Below are 16,321 nucleotides of genomic sequence, written 5' to 3' on the forward strand. Positions count from 1 at the left end.
ATACTAATAAAAATAGAACATAAATTTTGAGGAAGGCAGTCTAGTGGTTAAAAGTTGGAACCTAGGAAGTTGTATTTCCAGATTTGAATTTTGGGGCAAAGAAATTGTGCCTCAGTTTCTTCCTCTTTCAAATGGAGATTGGCTTGAATAATTGATAGAAAATGTTTAGCCACATGTGTAGCATAGAGTGATGTATAGCTAGTAGCTGCTTTACCGTTATTATTATGAGGAGTAATGAGATCATAGTCCATCCTTATAGCAACCTGCAGAACAGAAACTACAGCTCTCCCCATTTCACAGAGGGTAAAGCAGTGTCAGACACTCAACAGTTACTGAATGGCGAGAAGGCAAGGGGACCGTTGGTTTTACCCAGGGATATTATACATTTGTTCAGTTGTGCCAGGAGTTTCTGGGAGTGTCCTTCTTATACAGTTTCCTGGAGACTTTGTGATTGGATGGCCTGGTGACATCTTTGCCAGCTTGTCACCGTGCCTCTTACTCTCCCCAGCCTAATGGAGTTGGGTGAGAAGGATATCAAGTGGGTCAGCTTCTATAAAATGTCAGCATTATTCCCTCCGTGTGTCTAGGTAATTTGTGCCCTTGAAATGTCAGGGACGCTCAGAGGAATGGAGATCAGGGGTCTGTGGAGAAGAGACAATGCGTATTTATTTTCTGTTGAATTCTTGTTCTTCTTCCATCCTGGCTACCCCCGTGGCAGGCATTTACCGGGGAGGTTAATACAGATGAGTTTGAGGCCCTCTTAAAAGCAAGACCCAACAAGGTAGGGTACACATAGGGAAAGGGGAACATGTTGGTATAGAATCAGTAGTGTGGGACAGTCTCTGGCCTTGGAGGTAATTTCTAAAAAAATCCCCAGAGGAGTGCCAGTGTCAGTTCCATCTGCGTGAGATTCATGTCCAAATAATGCTTCCCAGTTTGTTTTCCTCTGTTAAGACTGGGGTGTTAATGAGAGGGGGACATGTGCTTAGCTCATGAGCACATTAGTCACAATGCTATGTGGGCTCTCAGCTCTGGATGCTCATTCCAAGGAGCCAACCCACAAATATTTTGTTTTTCATTATGAAAGTAATACATACTCATTATAGAAAATGTCTAAAATATAGGAAATTTGAAAGAAGCAGTAAAACATTTTAATCATATCATTGCAGTGGTACCACAACCATCTCTATGGTTCAAGATGAAGTATGAATTATTTAAAAAATATGTTTTCCTTTATGCATGGCTAAATATTTAAAGAGAACCTTTTATGATATGCACTCAGCACTGAGCTGGACACTGTGGGGGTTACAGAGGAATTTTAATTGGGCCCTGCTCTCAAGATATTTGCAAAATAAATGGGGAGATCAGGTAAACTCAGGAAAACACGTTGATTAAGGGTGGCACTCATGGGCAGGGAGATTGGAGGTAGAGATGAGCCTTGAAGAAGAACAGTTTCCCCTCTTGTTCGTGTTGCCCACTCATGCCACTTGCTCTATAGCACATCATGGCACAGAGTACATGGGAAGCTGCAGAAATGCTTTCTGCTGCTGCTGCTTACTTTTGCAGGCCATGCTGCTTGTGATTGTGAGGCTTTTCCTGGTGGAGAGACAGTGTGCTTTTCCCATCATGATGTTTTTACCTTGGTGGAAGCTTGAACAAGCTTTAACTCTTTATTATTATACCATCCTTCCTTTGGTTAATGATGTAGAAATCTCTATTGACATCACCTCTTTCAAGAACTTAATCCTACCATCCATCTATCTGTCCATCCATCCATCCATTCACCCATCCATCCATCTATCCATCCATCCATCTACCCATCTGCCCATCTACTCACCCACCTTTCCATATACGCTACCATTTATTTATCTCTCAATCCATGCATTCATCCACCCATGCACCCACTTCTCTGTCTACAGTAACATGCATCCATCCATCCACTATTCCACCTACACAACCAACTATTTATCCATTAATCCTCCACCCTATCATCTAGTCAAACATCCTATCCATTCAATTATCCACCTTTCCAGTGGAAGTTATCGAGCATTTACCAAATGCTAGGCATTATAGTATACTCTGGGAACACAATGATGAACAAAACAAGTTTGTTGTCTTATTAATTTGAGTTCTCTTCTTGATTTCTATAAGCTTCTTTATGAAAGCCCTGATCATACTAGGTTTCAGCTGTCTTTTTACTTGTTTCCCCTGCTTGATTATTCTGGAAGGTAGGTGGATATGGCTTCTTATTCATTTCACTATCCCTTGCATCTTGTACAAAGTAGTGTGCTCAATGAGTGTGTGAATAGATGGATGGAAGGACAGATGGATGGATGATAGGTGAATAAGTGGGTGGTCTTTATCTTTGGTCATCCGCTTGTGGAATGTTTTCCACAGCTTCATTAACTTAATGGGCATTATTCTATTATTCAGATAGTCAAAAGATAAGACATATCAACCTAAAATAACCCATTCTAATCAGTCTAACAGTTTTAATCAAACCAGCCAATAATTTTTTTGAGATGTTTACCAAATCAAAGGATTTGGTATCCATCTTATCTTGTGGAGCCATCTTCTGACCAGTTTAGTAGTCTTGAATTATTGCTAATTTACTTATTTGTTAATTGGACCAACAGCCAATGATTATATACTCTGTACAACCCAATAAATTTGGCTAGTAGGATGACTCTTTTTACCTGATTATTGTATTAGGTTCATTAAGCAATCCATGAGCTTCTATCAACATGTATGGGAATCAGCTTGTAGGGAACTCTTCCAGAGGGTGTGAAGGACTCACAGATGACTGAAACAGCTCCCTTGCCCTTAAGGATTATGAAATTTCCTTGGAAAAGGGAAGATATGAATGTAATTATAGAGACAACTAAACAGTATAAGGCAACCAACCTTAGAAGAGTGAGCAGTCAAGAACCTTAGACAGTCGGAGGTAGTCAGGACAGGCTGCCTGAAGGAAGCGTTATTTAAAACTCAGAGTTAAAGCATAGTTTCTTGGTCCAAGGTTGAAGCTCAGGGGCTCTGTGAATATTGTGAAATTGCATGCCAAGAGCCAAGAAAGTAGAGGAGAGCCACTTTCACTCCTGCTTTATACTCATTTGGCCTCTTATCCTGGCCTCCCTGACTCCGTTAAACAGCAGACGAGTGGCAAATGCGCTTCGACTGTGCTCAGATGGAGAACGAGTTCCTCAGAAAGCGTCTGCAGCAATGCGAGGAGAGGCTGGACTCGGAGCTGACAGCCAGGAAAGAGCTGGAGCAAAAGGTAAGATGTGGGGATAGTCTGGGCCACAGAAGTGTCAGAGAGTGGGCAGGCTCTCACCTCCACTGTGGGTGATCGAGGTATTAGCTGACCCTGGGGAGGGAGGAAGAGGATACCAGCCACTTCAGGTTTTTCCATCTCCACTGTTATTACAAATGCTGGTCGCTGCAAGACATGAAAAATGTTGTCTGTACATGTGGATCTTCTATCCAGAGACTGCTCTGTAGTGTAAAGAGCATGGATATTAACTCAGGATATCTGAGTTCCAGTTCCATCTGTACATGAACCCTGTGGAAGTCACTTTAACTCATGTTTCTTATTTATTACATAATTATCAGTGGTCTTAAAACTGTCACATTTCCCTGTTGCCTCTATTCTAATCTGCTACCTTCATCTGTCATCCAGACCAAAGCAACAAACAGCCTCCTAGCTGTCCTCCTTGCCTCTGGCCTCTCCTCTCAACCACCTGCCACACTGCAGCCAAAGAATGTTTCAGAGTCTCTTTCAGATTGTTCTATGTTCATAAAGTATGCTGACTCTTATGGTGGATTTTTTTCCTTGCGTGTTTTGTAAATTTTGTTTTTGAGCTCATCTTCAACAGGTTTCTCTGTTCTTCCCGCAGTAGTCCCAGGTGTTCTGCATTGTGGAATGGTTTTTTGTTTGTTTGTTTCTCTCCCAGTGAACTTTTGTGTGTGTATTTAGCTATTTTTTATCATGAGTTAATCTTCAGCAGAAGATTTAATTTTTTTTTAACATTCTGTTGATTTTGATGGGAGCCCTTTGCTAACAGGGTCATGGGTGTGTTCTGCTAGAAGAAACCCTTTTTCACTTTCTTTGGCAGCAGTCCCTGAGATAATGCTAAATTCTTGGTCTCAGATGTTTTGCGGCATGTAAAAATTGTCAATTGGATCTCTAAACCCACATGAGGCTTAGACCTGGGGTTTAAAATTCTTATGAGAGTACTTCTTCCCCCACCTAGATCCAGGATGAAAGCAAGCTTTCTTACCACCTTTCAGGCCAGGATATGGAGCTTTTATTTTCTCTTCTTACTGAGGTGCATGCAGTTCTTTGAGGGGTTTGTCAGTGCAACGGTCTTCATTCCAACTCTTCACCTTCCATGAGCCCAGAGCCTTGTCTTCTGTCTCTGTCTAGACATTGAAACACAAACCTCTATCCTAAAGGACATTTCTGGATCTCTCAACTGTTCTTCCCCCTCATCTTGGCCGCCATAATATTAGTATGCACTATTATTGTTAGGGCTTTGCGCCCTCTGCATTTCTGATATCCTGAAATGTCCTTCTTTCTTGAAGGTGACATTACAAATCTAATGCAATCTTATCTATATATAATACAATCTTATCTAGCCTTTCTAGATGAATGTACAGATAGTTTGGTCTCTTTGCTTGTCTTCTGTGGCCTCCAGCTATCCCTCATCTACATTCTAACCAGTTCACACTCTAACAAATTGTGTGCTAGTAAATGACTCCGGAAAAAAGAAAAAGCCCTGATTTGTAGCACTTGCCAATTTCCCTGGTGTAAATACTCCCACCATGGCCAATTTCAAACTACCATTGTGATGTCACTAACATGGAATTGGAAAGGGATGCACAGAATTGGCTCTGTGCGTCTCTTTCAAATTGGTACCAGCCGACTCCAGCACAGCACAGCACTGATTCCAGCCACACTCCGTTTTTTTTCTTCTCCTTCCAAAAATGTCTGATTCTTTCTCACCTCTGGGACTTTGCATATGCTATTTCTTCTTCCCAGAGCAATCTTTCTTTTTCTCTCCTGCCTAGATATCTCCAACTATTCTTAAGATCTTAGCTTAAATGTCACTCTCTCCAGAAAGTCTTTGCTGACGCACATTGAGTTGGGAGTCCCTGAGTTGTCTCCCAAAACATAGGCCTCATCATGCTGTACTGTAATTGCCTACTCACTTCATACTCTCTCCCATTAGATATAAGAGCCATAGGGTGGAGGTTATATTTGTGTATCTATTCTATTCTCAACGTGAGCAAAAAGTATCATGTGATTGCCTTGCAGAGGTGGGCCTGGGTGAGATCACATGGGATTTTATAAACAATGGAAGTGACTCTTGATATCCTCTATGCTGGTGGTGATGGTTTTAGTGGTCACTTGCAAGATGAACATTGCATCGTGGTCCTCAAGAGGCACTTGAACCATAGATAAACACAGATGGACAACTGCAGGAAAGCAGCCCAGTTCTTCAATAACAAATTATAAAGTTGAGTCAGTTTCCCTAGGGAAGGGGTATATTTATGCTACATTAAAAAGTAATAAAACTGCAACCTTTTCTGAGCGGCAGAATATACGAAAACATCCCATTTGCCTTCAAATACTGAATTTAGAATTACAGGCTTCATTAACTCAGAGTTTTGCTTATTTAAAGCAATTCTTTAATGAGGCCATTTCTTCAAAGCCAGTGTGCTGAGTTGCATGCTCTGCTCTTTCCCAGAACTAAACTAGGATATTTGGGAGAGTGTTTCCTGGAGGAAGATGCAAGAGTCTTTACGTTTGTTTGTTTAAGGCCGTGTGCATTCAGGTGTTAACTCAGTCCATGCAAAGTGCCATTTGCTGCTTTAACCTTTAAGGCTTGTCACTTGGGAGTCCAGGTCACATTTTTTAGGTGTGTCATTTTGGCTGCTCTGTGGCTAATCCTCACATATCCCTTCTGATCATGTCGGCTGGTGGGGATATGAGTTATCTGGTGGCTCAGGGGGTCATCAAGTTGAGGCAGGGTAGGTAAAGTCTGTGGGAGCATTGGCTGGAGATTTAAAGTAAAATCAACCTTAAGAGAGTGGTGGAATTATCCCCACTTTACCTCTGAGCAAACTGAGGCTCAGAAAAGTAGCATCCTGGAGGTGGCCCAGGAGGAAGGTAGTCAAGACAGGGTCTCCCCATTCCAGCATCTGCTGTTTTCTCATTACACACCTTGGAAATAGCAACTCCTTGAAATACAAAGTAAAAAGCCCATTCCATGCCCACAGAGCCAGGTAATTCATTCTATTACTCTTACAGCTTGGGGAGCTGCAAAGTGCTTATGATGGGGCCAAGAAGATGGCTCACCAACTGAAGAGGAAGTGCCACCATCTTACCTGTGACCTGGAGGACACCCGCGTCCTGCTAGAGAACCAACAAAGTCGAAACCATGAGCTGGAGAAGAAGCAGAAGAAGTGAGTTGCATCCGACACCATCACCTGGGCTGCCAGGGTGGGCTACATTGGAGCCGGGGTCTTCTCGGGTATCCAGGTTCTCCTTCTAACTCCCTCACTTCAACTCCCTTGTTTCGCTCTAATCTTCCTCCCTGTCCCCTCACACCTTATTCCTGTATGGGTCTCCCAAGAATCCAGCAAGAAATGATTCTTTTCTCTTAGCCAGCCTCAGCTAGGTTGCCAATTGACCGTGTGACCTTGGGGAACTTTCTTTGCCTTTCTGGGCCTTAATATCCCCATTTGTCGAGTGAAGGGTTTGTTGCGGAGGGTCAAGACAGCATGGTGATTAGGAGCCCAGGCATTGATACCAAAGTCATCTCATTCAAGTCCTGAAGGTGCCTCTTTCTAGATGTGTGACCTTGAGCAGGTCATTCAGCCCTTCCCAGCCAAATTCCTTACCCGTAGGCTGGGGATAAGATCGCCCCCTTGTGGTGAGGACTAAATGATGCAGTCAGTATATCTAAGTGGACTGATCCTGGTTCCTATTCCCATTGGTGAAAATTGGGCTAGAGAATAAGGAGGAGGCCAAAATATGGCCTTCTCATTTAGGATTTGGACTCTCAGATCATGTGAGCCATTCTGGCAGAGACTGGGCCTTGTGCACCAGCAAGATGCTAATCTTGAATCTGCGCAGTGTGGTTCCCATACTTGCGTTCCCGTTGGGTTGCTGTTACAACGGAGTGAAGATGGAGCCTGGATTTGTACCCAGATTCGCACACTCATGGGCTTCTTCATGCAAAACCTCAGAACCTGTGATGCTTGGACACCTTGGCTGTGTCTGAAGTTCTCCAGCTCACTCGGTGAGGGTAAAGGTATACAGGGGTCCTGTTTTGAGCCAGCCAAGACCTAATGGAGATGTCATAGAAGGCAAATAGGTGGGAAGCAGCCTCTTTTAGAAGGCCCATGATAAAATACAGACAAATGTTCCTGTGTAAGCCGAGATGTGATTTTGTGGAAACTGCCTCCTTTCCAAGAAGTAGGAAGCAGAATTATATTTCCATGGAGGTGGCATAGATTTTGAACTTGATCTGCATTAAAGATCATTTCTCTTATTTATCCTCCAGCTTTCCTGAGCTGCCTTCTTCATCTGGAAAAGTTCTTTGGGGGATTGTTAGCTTGCTCTCCACCCCCAAAATAAGAAAGGTTTATTTTGTGTTTATTGATATATCACTCTGTTCCCCTTTCCACCTCCCCATGGGTGCTCTGGCTGAACCTTACCCTTGCAGTAGGGAAAATGGCTTGGCTCCATCTTGGCCACCTGCTGTGTGACCTTGGCAAATAACACCATCTCTCTGGGCCAGAGAGTGACTGATGTTTCAGATGAGTCCTTGGACTTAACGGGTCATCTGATCTTGAAGAATGGGTCTGACATATACCCCTGTCTGTGAAACAAGAGGTTTGGACTCCATCATTCCCCAGGTTTCTCCCAGCTGTGACCCTCTTGGCCCCTAACTATGGGTTCTACTCCTGTTCTGAAAGGCTTAACAGAGGGTTTCAGCTCTCTGATGAGGAAGGGGCCAGCCTCTGGAATTTGCACAGCCAGAAAATTCCATCTTTCTGGTCTTTCCTTTTCCATTTGGACAGAATCCCTCATTACAGGGACTTATGAATCTCCCCAGGATACCCCCCAAGGAAAGTTCCTATTTCCTCATATTTGCATGTCCTCCTCTCAAAACTTAGCTTTCTTGTGATGCCCTCTACTCTGTTACCATCTCTTGGCAGAAGCTAATTTATGTTTTGATGCCAACTGCAGATAGCAGGCATTACCTTTCCAGGTAGATTAGCATTTATGTGTCAGTCTAACTGTGGAAGTTTGGGCAGAATGATTATGGTGAAGGAAAAATCTAGAAGTCAGTAAATACTTCCTTGCATCTCTCAACGCTTAATCGAAATGTAGATGCAGCTGCCTCCTGAGTTTGCTGGGCCCAGGACAGAGGGATGTCTCCCCATTGGTAGAGTTCTCTGTTTGCCACTTTGGCTTCTAAGTTCAGAGTGGCCTGGAATGGTTTCATTTTGGTTGGATTGTTTGTGGCATGATTACCCTATGGGTCACAAAGCTTGGTTCTGAGGGCTGATAAAACCCCAGGTAAGCCCTGACTAGACTCACTGACTCCCACACTCAAGGGAGGCTGGACCCAAGGCCCTTTCTTAGCAGGGTGAAGGTTGTATGCAAATCTCTTTGGCCTCAGGTGATTGGCTGGTCAGTGTGAGCTGTTTGGTAGGAGTTGGGGTCTGTAGAGCTACTCTTTGGCATCAAGTGGCCTGTTAAGTCAAGGCCTCCTCTGCACCATCAGTTACATCAGTTACTGTCTGGCCCCCACTGTCTTACCTCGCCTGTCCCAGGAACGGACAGGTAGATGGGAGACTAGCTAAGACACTAGGGAAGCTGAGCCCAAGTCCACTTCCACCACTTTGGAATTTGGGGCTGAATCACTCCTCCTCTCTGAACTTCAGTTTCCTCCTCAGTGAATGGATTGAATGACATGTTTCTTGCTGAATTGTTGTAAGAACGACATGGATCCCAGCCCAGGATCTGGCACATTGGGACGGCTGGATCATCATGCTCATCACAATGCTTCCATTCAGAGGCAGCAAATAGTGCCCTTTGGATGATGTCACCAACAGCCAATCAGAAAGCTTCTGAGCTGTTCCAACAGGAGGGCTCCCTTATGATTGGGTCTCTCAGGAGTCTGAGACTTTGAGTGATAGTCTAATATTAAGGAACGTTGGATAATCTTATAACAAGGGAGACTTTCTTGTCATCAAAGGCCAAACCCCATGTCCACTTCTACCATATCAAGATCTCTGGGGCAATGGGACTTCCTGTTCGGGCCAAGGGCAAGTGACTCAAAGTCACACCTTACTGAGGCTTGGCAAGGGCTTCTCTATTGGTTTCCTCATCTGTGATACTGCCAGGAGGCTGAGACGACTGAACAGAGTGACGTAACATCCAGGAAGTGCTTCTCACCCAGTGGTCATCACAGAAGGGCAGGAGGGCCCCTAACAAGGCGTTAATTCCCTGGATGACATTCAGTAGGACTGACTAGTCTTTGTGTTTTCTGCTTGAGAAACAAATGAGGACAAGAATGTATAAATGTCCATCATTTTATCAATAATCAGCATGCTTTAGTATGGCATAGGAGAGTATAAGCCAGACAATATGTTAAAATGTGAAATATAGAATATCCTCATTCTACTTACATCCATTTGTTTGTTCACTGGTTAGGAAATAGTGGATGTCAAATGGAACCTGATAGATTTAAGGAGTCTTGACATAGACTGGCAGACCAGGTAGATCAGGTTTTTTGTTTTGTTTTGTTTTGTTTTTCTGAGACAAGGTCTTGCTCTGTCACCCAGGCTGAAGTGCAGTGGCACAATCATGGCTCACTGCAGCCTTGACCTCCTGGGCTCAAGTGATCCTCCCACTTCAGCCTCCAGAGTAGCTGGGATTACAAGTGCATGCCACGATGCCCAGGTAATTTTAAATTTAAAATTTTTTAAATTTAAAAATTTTAAAAATAGAGATGGGGTCTCACTTTGTTGACCAGGCTGGTCTTTAACTCCTGGCCCCAAGTGATCCTCCTACCTCCGCCTCTCAAAGTGTTGGGATTACAAGCGTGAGCCACCGTGCCTGGCCATTTAAAAAAATATATCCTTTATATCTGTATATAGTTTTATTCTATGTTCATTTTTGTCCATGTATTTTTATTAGATTTTAGGGTTAGCATTTAGATTAGCATTTTAGTAGGGAGCTGATAAGGCAGCAGAAGTTTCAGTCTAACGGTGGAAACTCAGGCAGAATGACTATGGCGAGGGAGAAATCTAGAATAATAAGTTCACGTATTTTTGTGACAACTCTATCTAAACCCTAAAAATTGCTCTGTGATTTTTCGGATTCCCATCCTACATCCACAGCCTTACGTAAAAGCATTGAGAAAAATTTCCAACTCCTCATTCTTTTTTTCTCTTTCTTCTTCCTTTTCGCTCTCTTTCTCATGGTTCCTGGGAAACTAGTGGCCTCTCTGCAGCCCCTCCCTGCCCCTGCCTCAATCACTCCCCTACCCACCTGTCTGCAGAGCCCTGACGCGTGTTCTGCTTTGGACAGGTTTGACCTGCAGCTGGCCCAGGCCCTAGGTGAGTCTGTGTTTGAGAAGGGTCTCCGTGAGAAAGTGACCCAGGAGAACACCAGTGTCCGGTGGGAGCTAGGCCAGCTTCAGCAGCAGTTGAAGGTAAGGGATGGGGGACACAGAGCTATCTTGGCTCTTGGTGGCTGAATCTCAGGAAACTCCAGCGTGCACCTGCTGCAAATGGTGACAGAGAGAAAACTTCACAAGGGTATCCTGGTCTGTCAAGCAGCTGGGTCCCAGTGTGTCTTAATGAAATAGGAAATAGTGGCTGGCAAATTGATAATCAGCCTTTATTTGAGCAATCTTGATGTCTTGATCTTGCTCCAGTTACCTACACAGGTTCCGAGGTGCTTACCTGGGAGGTATGACACGCTCAGCAGAGAATGAGTTAGCTATAACTTTGTCCAGGAGCAATGCCCTGGTCCATGCAGGCTCCAATGCAGAGAGATTTTACTAAAATACAGTACAGGTGCCTCACTCAGCTGCTCCTCATCCTTTTGCGGTTCTCTACTACTCACAGGAGAACCTCTGGGCACTTTAGCCTGGCATTCAGCTCCTTCATGATCTAGCCAAGAGTTATTTGATCCTGGAGCTGACTTTCTAACCTGGAAGAGTCATTTCTGAGCACTTTGCCTCCCTGCTCCAACATCTCAATCCCAGCCTCAGAAGGCACACAGGGAAGCTTTAGCTATGTGCCTCCACTTCCCTTACAAATGGGGTCAACCCTTCTTGTAGGTGCTCTGAGATTGAACTCTAGGGACAATCTACTCCAATCCCACCTCCCATCTCCAGCTCCATGCCTGTATGAGCAGTACTGAGAGCAGCCCTTGCTGGTGTCCCACAGGGGGTGCTGTGAGGGGCCGTGCGGTCCAGGTGGAGACGGCAGCCATTGGAAAGTGGAAAGCGCCACTCCAGCCCCAGTTGACTGTAGAGGTATCTCTAGGGGAGGAGGGAGACATACTCATGTGACTCCGGACCTCTGTCCTCTTTGTCTCTGTAGCAAAAGGAGCAGGAAGTCTTGCAGCTGAAGCAGGAGGTGGAGATGCTACAGGACCATAAACGGGAGCTGCTGGGGTCACCCTCTCTGGGGGAAAATTGCGTAGCTGGCTTGAAGGAGAGACTCTGGAAGTTGGAATCCAGTGCCCTTGAGCAACAGAAAATCCAGAGCCAGCAGGAAAACACCATCAAGCAGCTGGAGCAGGTAGGAAAGCCCTGTCCCAGGGCAACACCCTGTCCCATGTCTCCAATGCAGAGTGATGTCATTAAAATATGACATGGGTGCCTCACTTGACTGCTCCTCATCCTTCAGTGGCTCCCTTTTATCCCAGGGAACTTTTAAGCTCCTAAGTCTGACATTCAGATCCTTCCTGATCCAGTTTTCTCCTGCAAGGTTCAGCGTCACCTCCTCAGAGAAGCCTGCCTTAATCACCTTGCAAATAGCTCCCACTATGTTACATTCATTTCCCATCTCCTTAGCTGGGTTGCTTTCCTTTGTGGTACCTGCCATCATATTAGATAGTATTTTTTAAAAGTTTGCTTTATGCCTTTCTCTCTCTTTAGGATATAAGCTTCATGAAGTCAAATAGTTTTTCTGTTTCTCTGGCTTCTTAGTGTAATCCTAAAGCCTAGAATGAGGCCAGGTGCATAGCTCATGCTCAATAAATAGCTGTTGACCAAATATCTAACCTTCATTGAGTACTGTCTGTGTACTAACCTCAGCCCTAAGCTCTCCCCACACATCTCATGAATCTCCCCAAGAACCTTAGGTAGGGAGATCTTAGTATTATCCCCACTTTAGATGTGGAAGTTGAGACTCAGAGACATGGAGAAAGTGTCAAGGATGGGATTTGGAACCTATGCCATCTGACCCCACACCGCCTTGAATGTCTACTATGTGCCAGGCATTGTGCACAACTTCAAGGCAGATTGAAGTGCTACTCTTTGGGAAAAATAAAATAATAAAATAACAAAGGGAGTAAGACAAAAATATAAAATACTCTTGTACCAACACCCTCTGCAAAGCACCAGATGAATATTTTATTTGTCTGCTTGCTTATTTATATGCTTATTTATTTACCTCATTCTATAAATAATTTGAGGCAGCTTACAAGATATATGTATAATAGAATATGACAATTATAAATAAAACAATCCAAACCAGAAAAGTACAAATTAAAATTGACACTAAGGGGGGCGGTGGGGGCAGCGAATTAATATGCAGATAAAGCAAAACACATGATCTCACACATGTAACAGTTTTAGCTCTAAAATTCCTGGTGGTCAGAGAGAAACAGGAAATGTGAGTTACATGCCTGAGATAAATAAACAAACAAACAATTTTTCTAGGGGAAGTAACGCTTTTTCTGATGCTTGGCTCTAAACGAATTTCTCTTGTGGGATTTTGTAAAAGGCAATTACTTTGAAGTGTTTTTTTAAAAAATGCTGGGGCCACCCTTATGCGAGAAAATGTGATCAGGTGTCATGAATGTGTAAAGCAGATGAACTCTGAGCAGCTCTGTTGAACTGAAATGGGGATGGGTAGGACAGGGGTTGGGGGAGCCAGGGGTCAGCTCTTGCTTCTTGCTGACCACTACTCCATCAAGATGGAGCCTGATGAGTATCGAGACATGTGGGTGGTGGGTATGGGGGAACAAGATCCAGAAAGTCTTGGATGCTCACGAAGGAGCGATAAGGAAGACAAGTCCTTTACTCAGCCTGTATTTATTAAGTACTTCCTCTGCATCATGCACTCTGTGGATGCTAAGGGTGCAATTACAAATAAGACAGACACAATCTCTGCCCTCCCAAAGTTTATAGTCATGCTTAGTGTTAGAGGAATGTTAAACTTGAAGATCTGGCCATGACGGCAGGGTTGGGGGAGAGATCAGGGAAAACTTCCTGGAGGAAGTGACATTTACTGAAGCAGGAAGCTGGAGGATGAATGAGAATTGGCTGAATGAGAGAGTTCCAGGCAGAGGACCAGCCTGTGCAAAAGCCTGGAGACAGGATACTCATAGGATATTCAGGGAGCTGTAATACGGGGTCTTGGAGGCAGCTTGTTGCCTGTGTGACCTTAGGCAAGCCCCTGTTTTCTCCAGACATCAGTCTCCTTGTCTGTACAATCAAATATGGAGCCTTATCTCTCCCCTAGCTTCCTGCCAGCCACAGCTATGAATCAGTGAAGGTTTGTGAAGAAGGTGGAGTATCTGTGTAGGTCTTTAAAGGGCATGGATGACGGTGCAGTGCCATGTAGCAACCCAGTGTTCCTTGTGTTCCTTACATGAACAGGATCTTCCCAGAGCCAAGAATAAAACAAGCCCTCTTGAAAAACTGTGTTAACTCCTTAAGATACCACTGGGGAACCACTTGATGCTTGGAAGCAAAAAATATATTACCCTGGCCTCAGGGACCCAAAACTTAATGCAACTTCCTGAATTTCCACGCTCAGTTCACCCAGGAGGTGAGGCTGACTCAACACTGTTATCCGTCTTCAGCTTCACCCATAACCCCAGGCTGCATTGTGTCCTTGTAGACATCCAGTAGATATTTATTGATTATAATAGAATACTTTTTCCAGGGAATTTTATGTTAACTCGTAGAAGTTTGACATAAATGGTATTGCAGATGTCAAGAATGTCCAAGAGGCTAGAAAAAATGAAAAAGAAATATTATAGTTACTTGCTCAGGCTCCTTCGTTTTGGATTATCTTCCCATAACCCCTGTCATTTTAAAGGAAAAAAAGGCATGAAGTTGACATTTAAAGTGAGCCTACTCTATGCCAGGAACTGTAACAGGGCCTCTGACGTACACTATCCTTTTTGCTCCTCACCACGGCATAGCAGGGAATATTATGGACGTTTTAAAAGACCCAGATTGTTTTTTCTGAACTTAATTTCCATGTTGGGGACAGCACTTGTGAAGTTCCAAAAGCATGGTGAGAGGTGCTGGGACAGTAGAGTAAATGATCAGAAAGTTATAATTTCTACAAGGCAACCCATTGTATTCGTCTGTTTTCATACTGCTGTAAAGAACTGCCTGAGACTGGGCAATTTATGCAAAAAAGAGGTTTAATAAACTCACAGTTCCACATGGCTGGGGAGGCCTCAGGAAATTTACAGTCATGGTGGAAGGGGAAACAGGCAAGTCTTACATGGTGGCCGGCAAGAGAGGGCATGTGAATCAGGAACAGTCAAACCCTTATAAAACCATCACATCATGTGAAAACTCATTCTCTATCATGAGAAAAGTGCAGGGGAAACCACCCCCTTTGATCCAATTACCTCCCACCAGGTCCTTCCCTTGACATGTGGGGATTATGGGAATTACAATTCAAAATGAGATTTGGGTGGGGATGCAGAGCAAAACCGTATCACCCATCTACACTATTGAGTTCCAAATGCTTTGTCCTGGTCCAGTAGCATTAAAGAGTATAGATAGATAAAGGAAAGCTTCAAAGCTTTCTTGGGCCCTGTACCCTGGGGATTCTACTCCAGTAGGTCTAGGGTGAAGCTCTGCAATTTGTATGTTTTAAAAATGTGTTTGCAATTCTAATGTGCCACAAAATTTGAGAAGCCAGGACTTGGGCCAATCTGTCAATCATGCAGATCAGGAAAGTGTAAGTCTTGAACTAGACCTAGAACTCATGACTTTTTTGCCTTCCACTCTAGAATCCTCTGTATGACTTCACACAGTTCCAGCATTATGCACAGATCTATGCCTGTTGCTTGTGTTTTGGAGGTTCTTGTTTAAAGACCCAGCTCATTCATGGGATCACACCTCAGGTTGCTGGGGAGGGAAGGGATAGTCTTTTCTGTTTTTGAAATAATGGGGAAAGAGAAAATAATATTTATGTATCAGATACTGTGCTAGGTGCTTTATGTCATCTCATTTAATTCTCATAGTAGCATTCTGAGACGGTTGTTTTCTACAGAGAAAGGGGACTAACCCAGAGGTAAAGTGAATTGTCTAAGATAACATTTTGGGCAAGTCATCTTCTTTTCCAGGCTTTCATGTCTTCATAAACTTTTGTCCTGCCATTCATCTACCTATCCACCCACCCAGAAAACCATCACTGATGCCTGCTCCAGGAATGAGAAATATGTTTCATCTTAAGAGTGTTGAGAAGGGGGCCAGGCACAGTGGCTCACGCCTATAATACCAGCACTTTGGGAGGCCGAGGCAGGTGGATCACCTGAGGTCAGGAGTTTGAGACCAGCTTGATCAACATGGGGAAACACCGTTTCTACTAAAATACAAAAATTAGCCAGGCGTGGTGGCACATGCCTGTAATCCCAGCTACGTGGGAGGCTGAGGCAAGAGAATCACTTGAACCCAGGACGCAAAGGTTGCGGTGAGCCTAGATTGCGCCATTGCACTCCAGCCTGGGCAACAAGAGGGAAACTCTATCTCAAAAATAAAAAAGAAAGAGTGTTGAGAAGGATTCTGAGGCTGCATCTAAACTCAGTGGGAAAGTGTGATTGATGTGTGATGTCTGTTATAAGCACAAGAATGGATAGAGGCAATATTTAATCTATTTACCCACCGTTTGTGACCTTCCAGGATGCCTAGGGAAATAACTTGACTCTCATTTATGTATTCCAACAATGAAAAATGCAATTGGAATGCCAAGGATGACACAGAGGGCTTGGAGAGTTAGAGTGGGTCACCCTCACGTGCTGTCCTTGCTGTCC

At 44.0% G+C, this 16,321-nt stretch overlaps 1 protein-coding gene across 1 annotated transcript in view; it reads left to right on the forward strand.

Annotated features, from left to right (window-relative positions):
• Positions 1-16,321, forward strand: part of MYO18B (myosin XVIIIB) — a 298,450-nt gene that overhangs the window by 154,037 nt on the left and 128,092 nt on the right. Inside the window, exons 28-31 of the mRNA XM_026447974.1 lie at positions 3,150-3,274; positions 6,311-6,465; positions 10,610-10,733; positions 11,632-11,832. Coding sequence (XP_026303759.1) covers positions 3,150-3,274; positions 6,311-6,465; positions 10,610-10,733; positions 11,632-11,832 — 605 coding nt within the window. The remainder of the gene's footprint in view (positions 1-3,149; positions 3,275-6,310; positions 6,466-10,609; positions 10,734-11,631; positions 11,833-16,321) is intronic.

The sequence above is a fragment of the Piliocolobus tephrosceles genome, chromosome 19 (assembly GCF_002776525.5).
Source record: "Piliocolobus tephrosceles isolate RC106 chromosome 19, ASM277652v3, whole genome shotgun sequence".
Taxonomy (NCBI): domain Eukaryota; kingdom Metazoa; phylum Chordata; class Mammalia; order Primates; family Cercopithecidae; genus Piliocolobus; species Piliocolobus tephrosceles.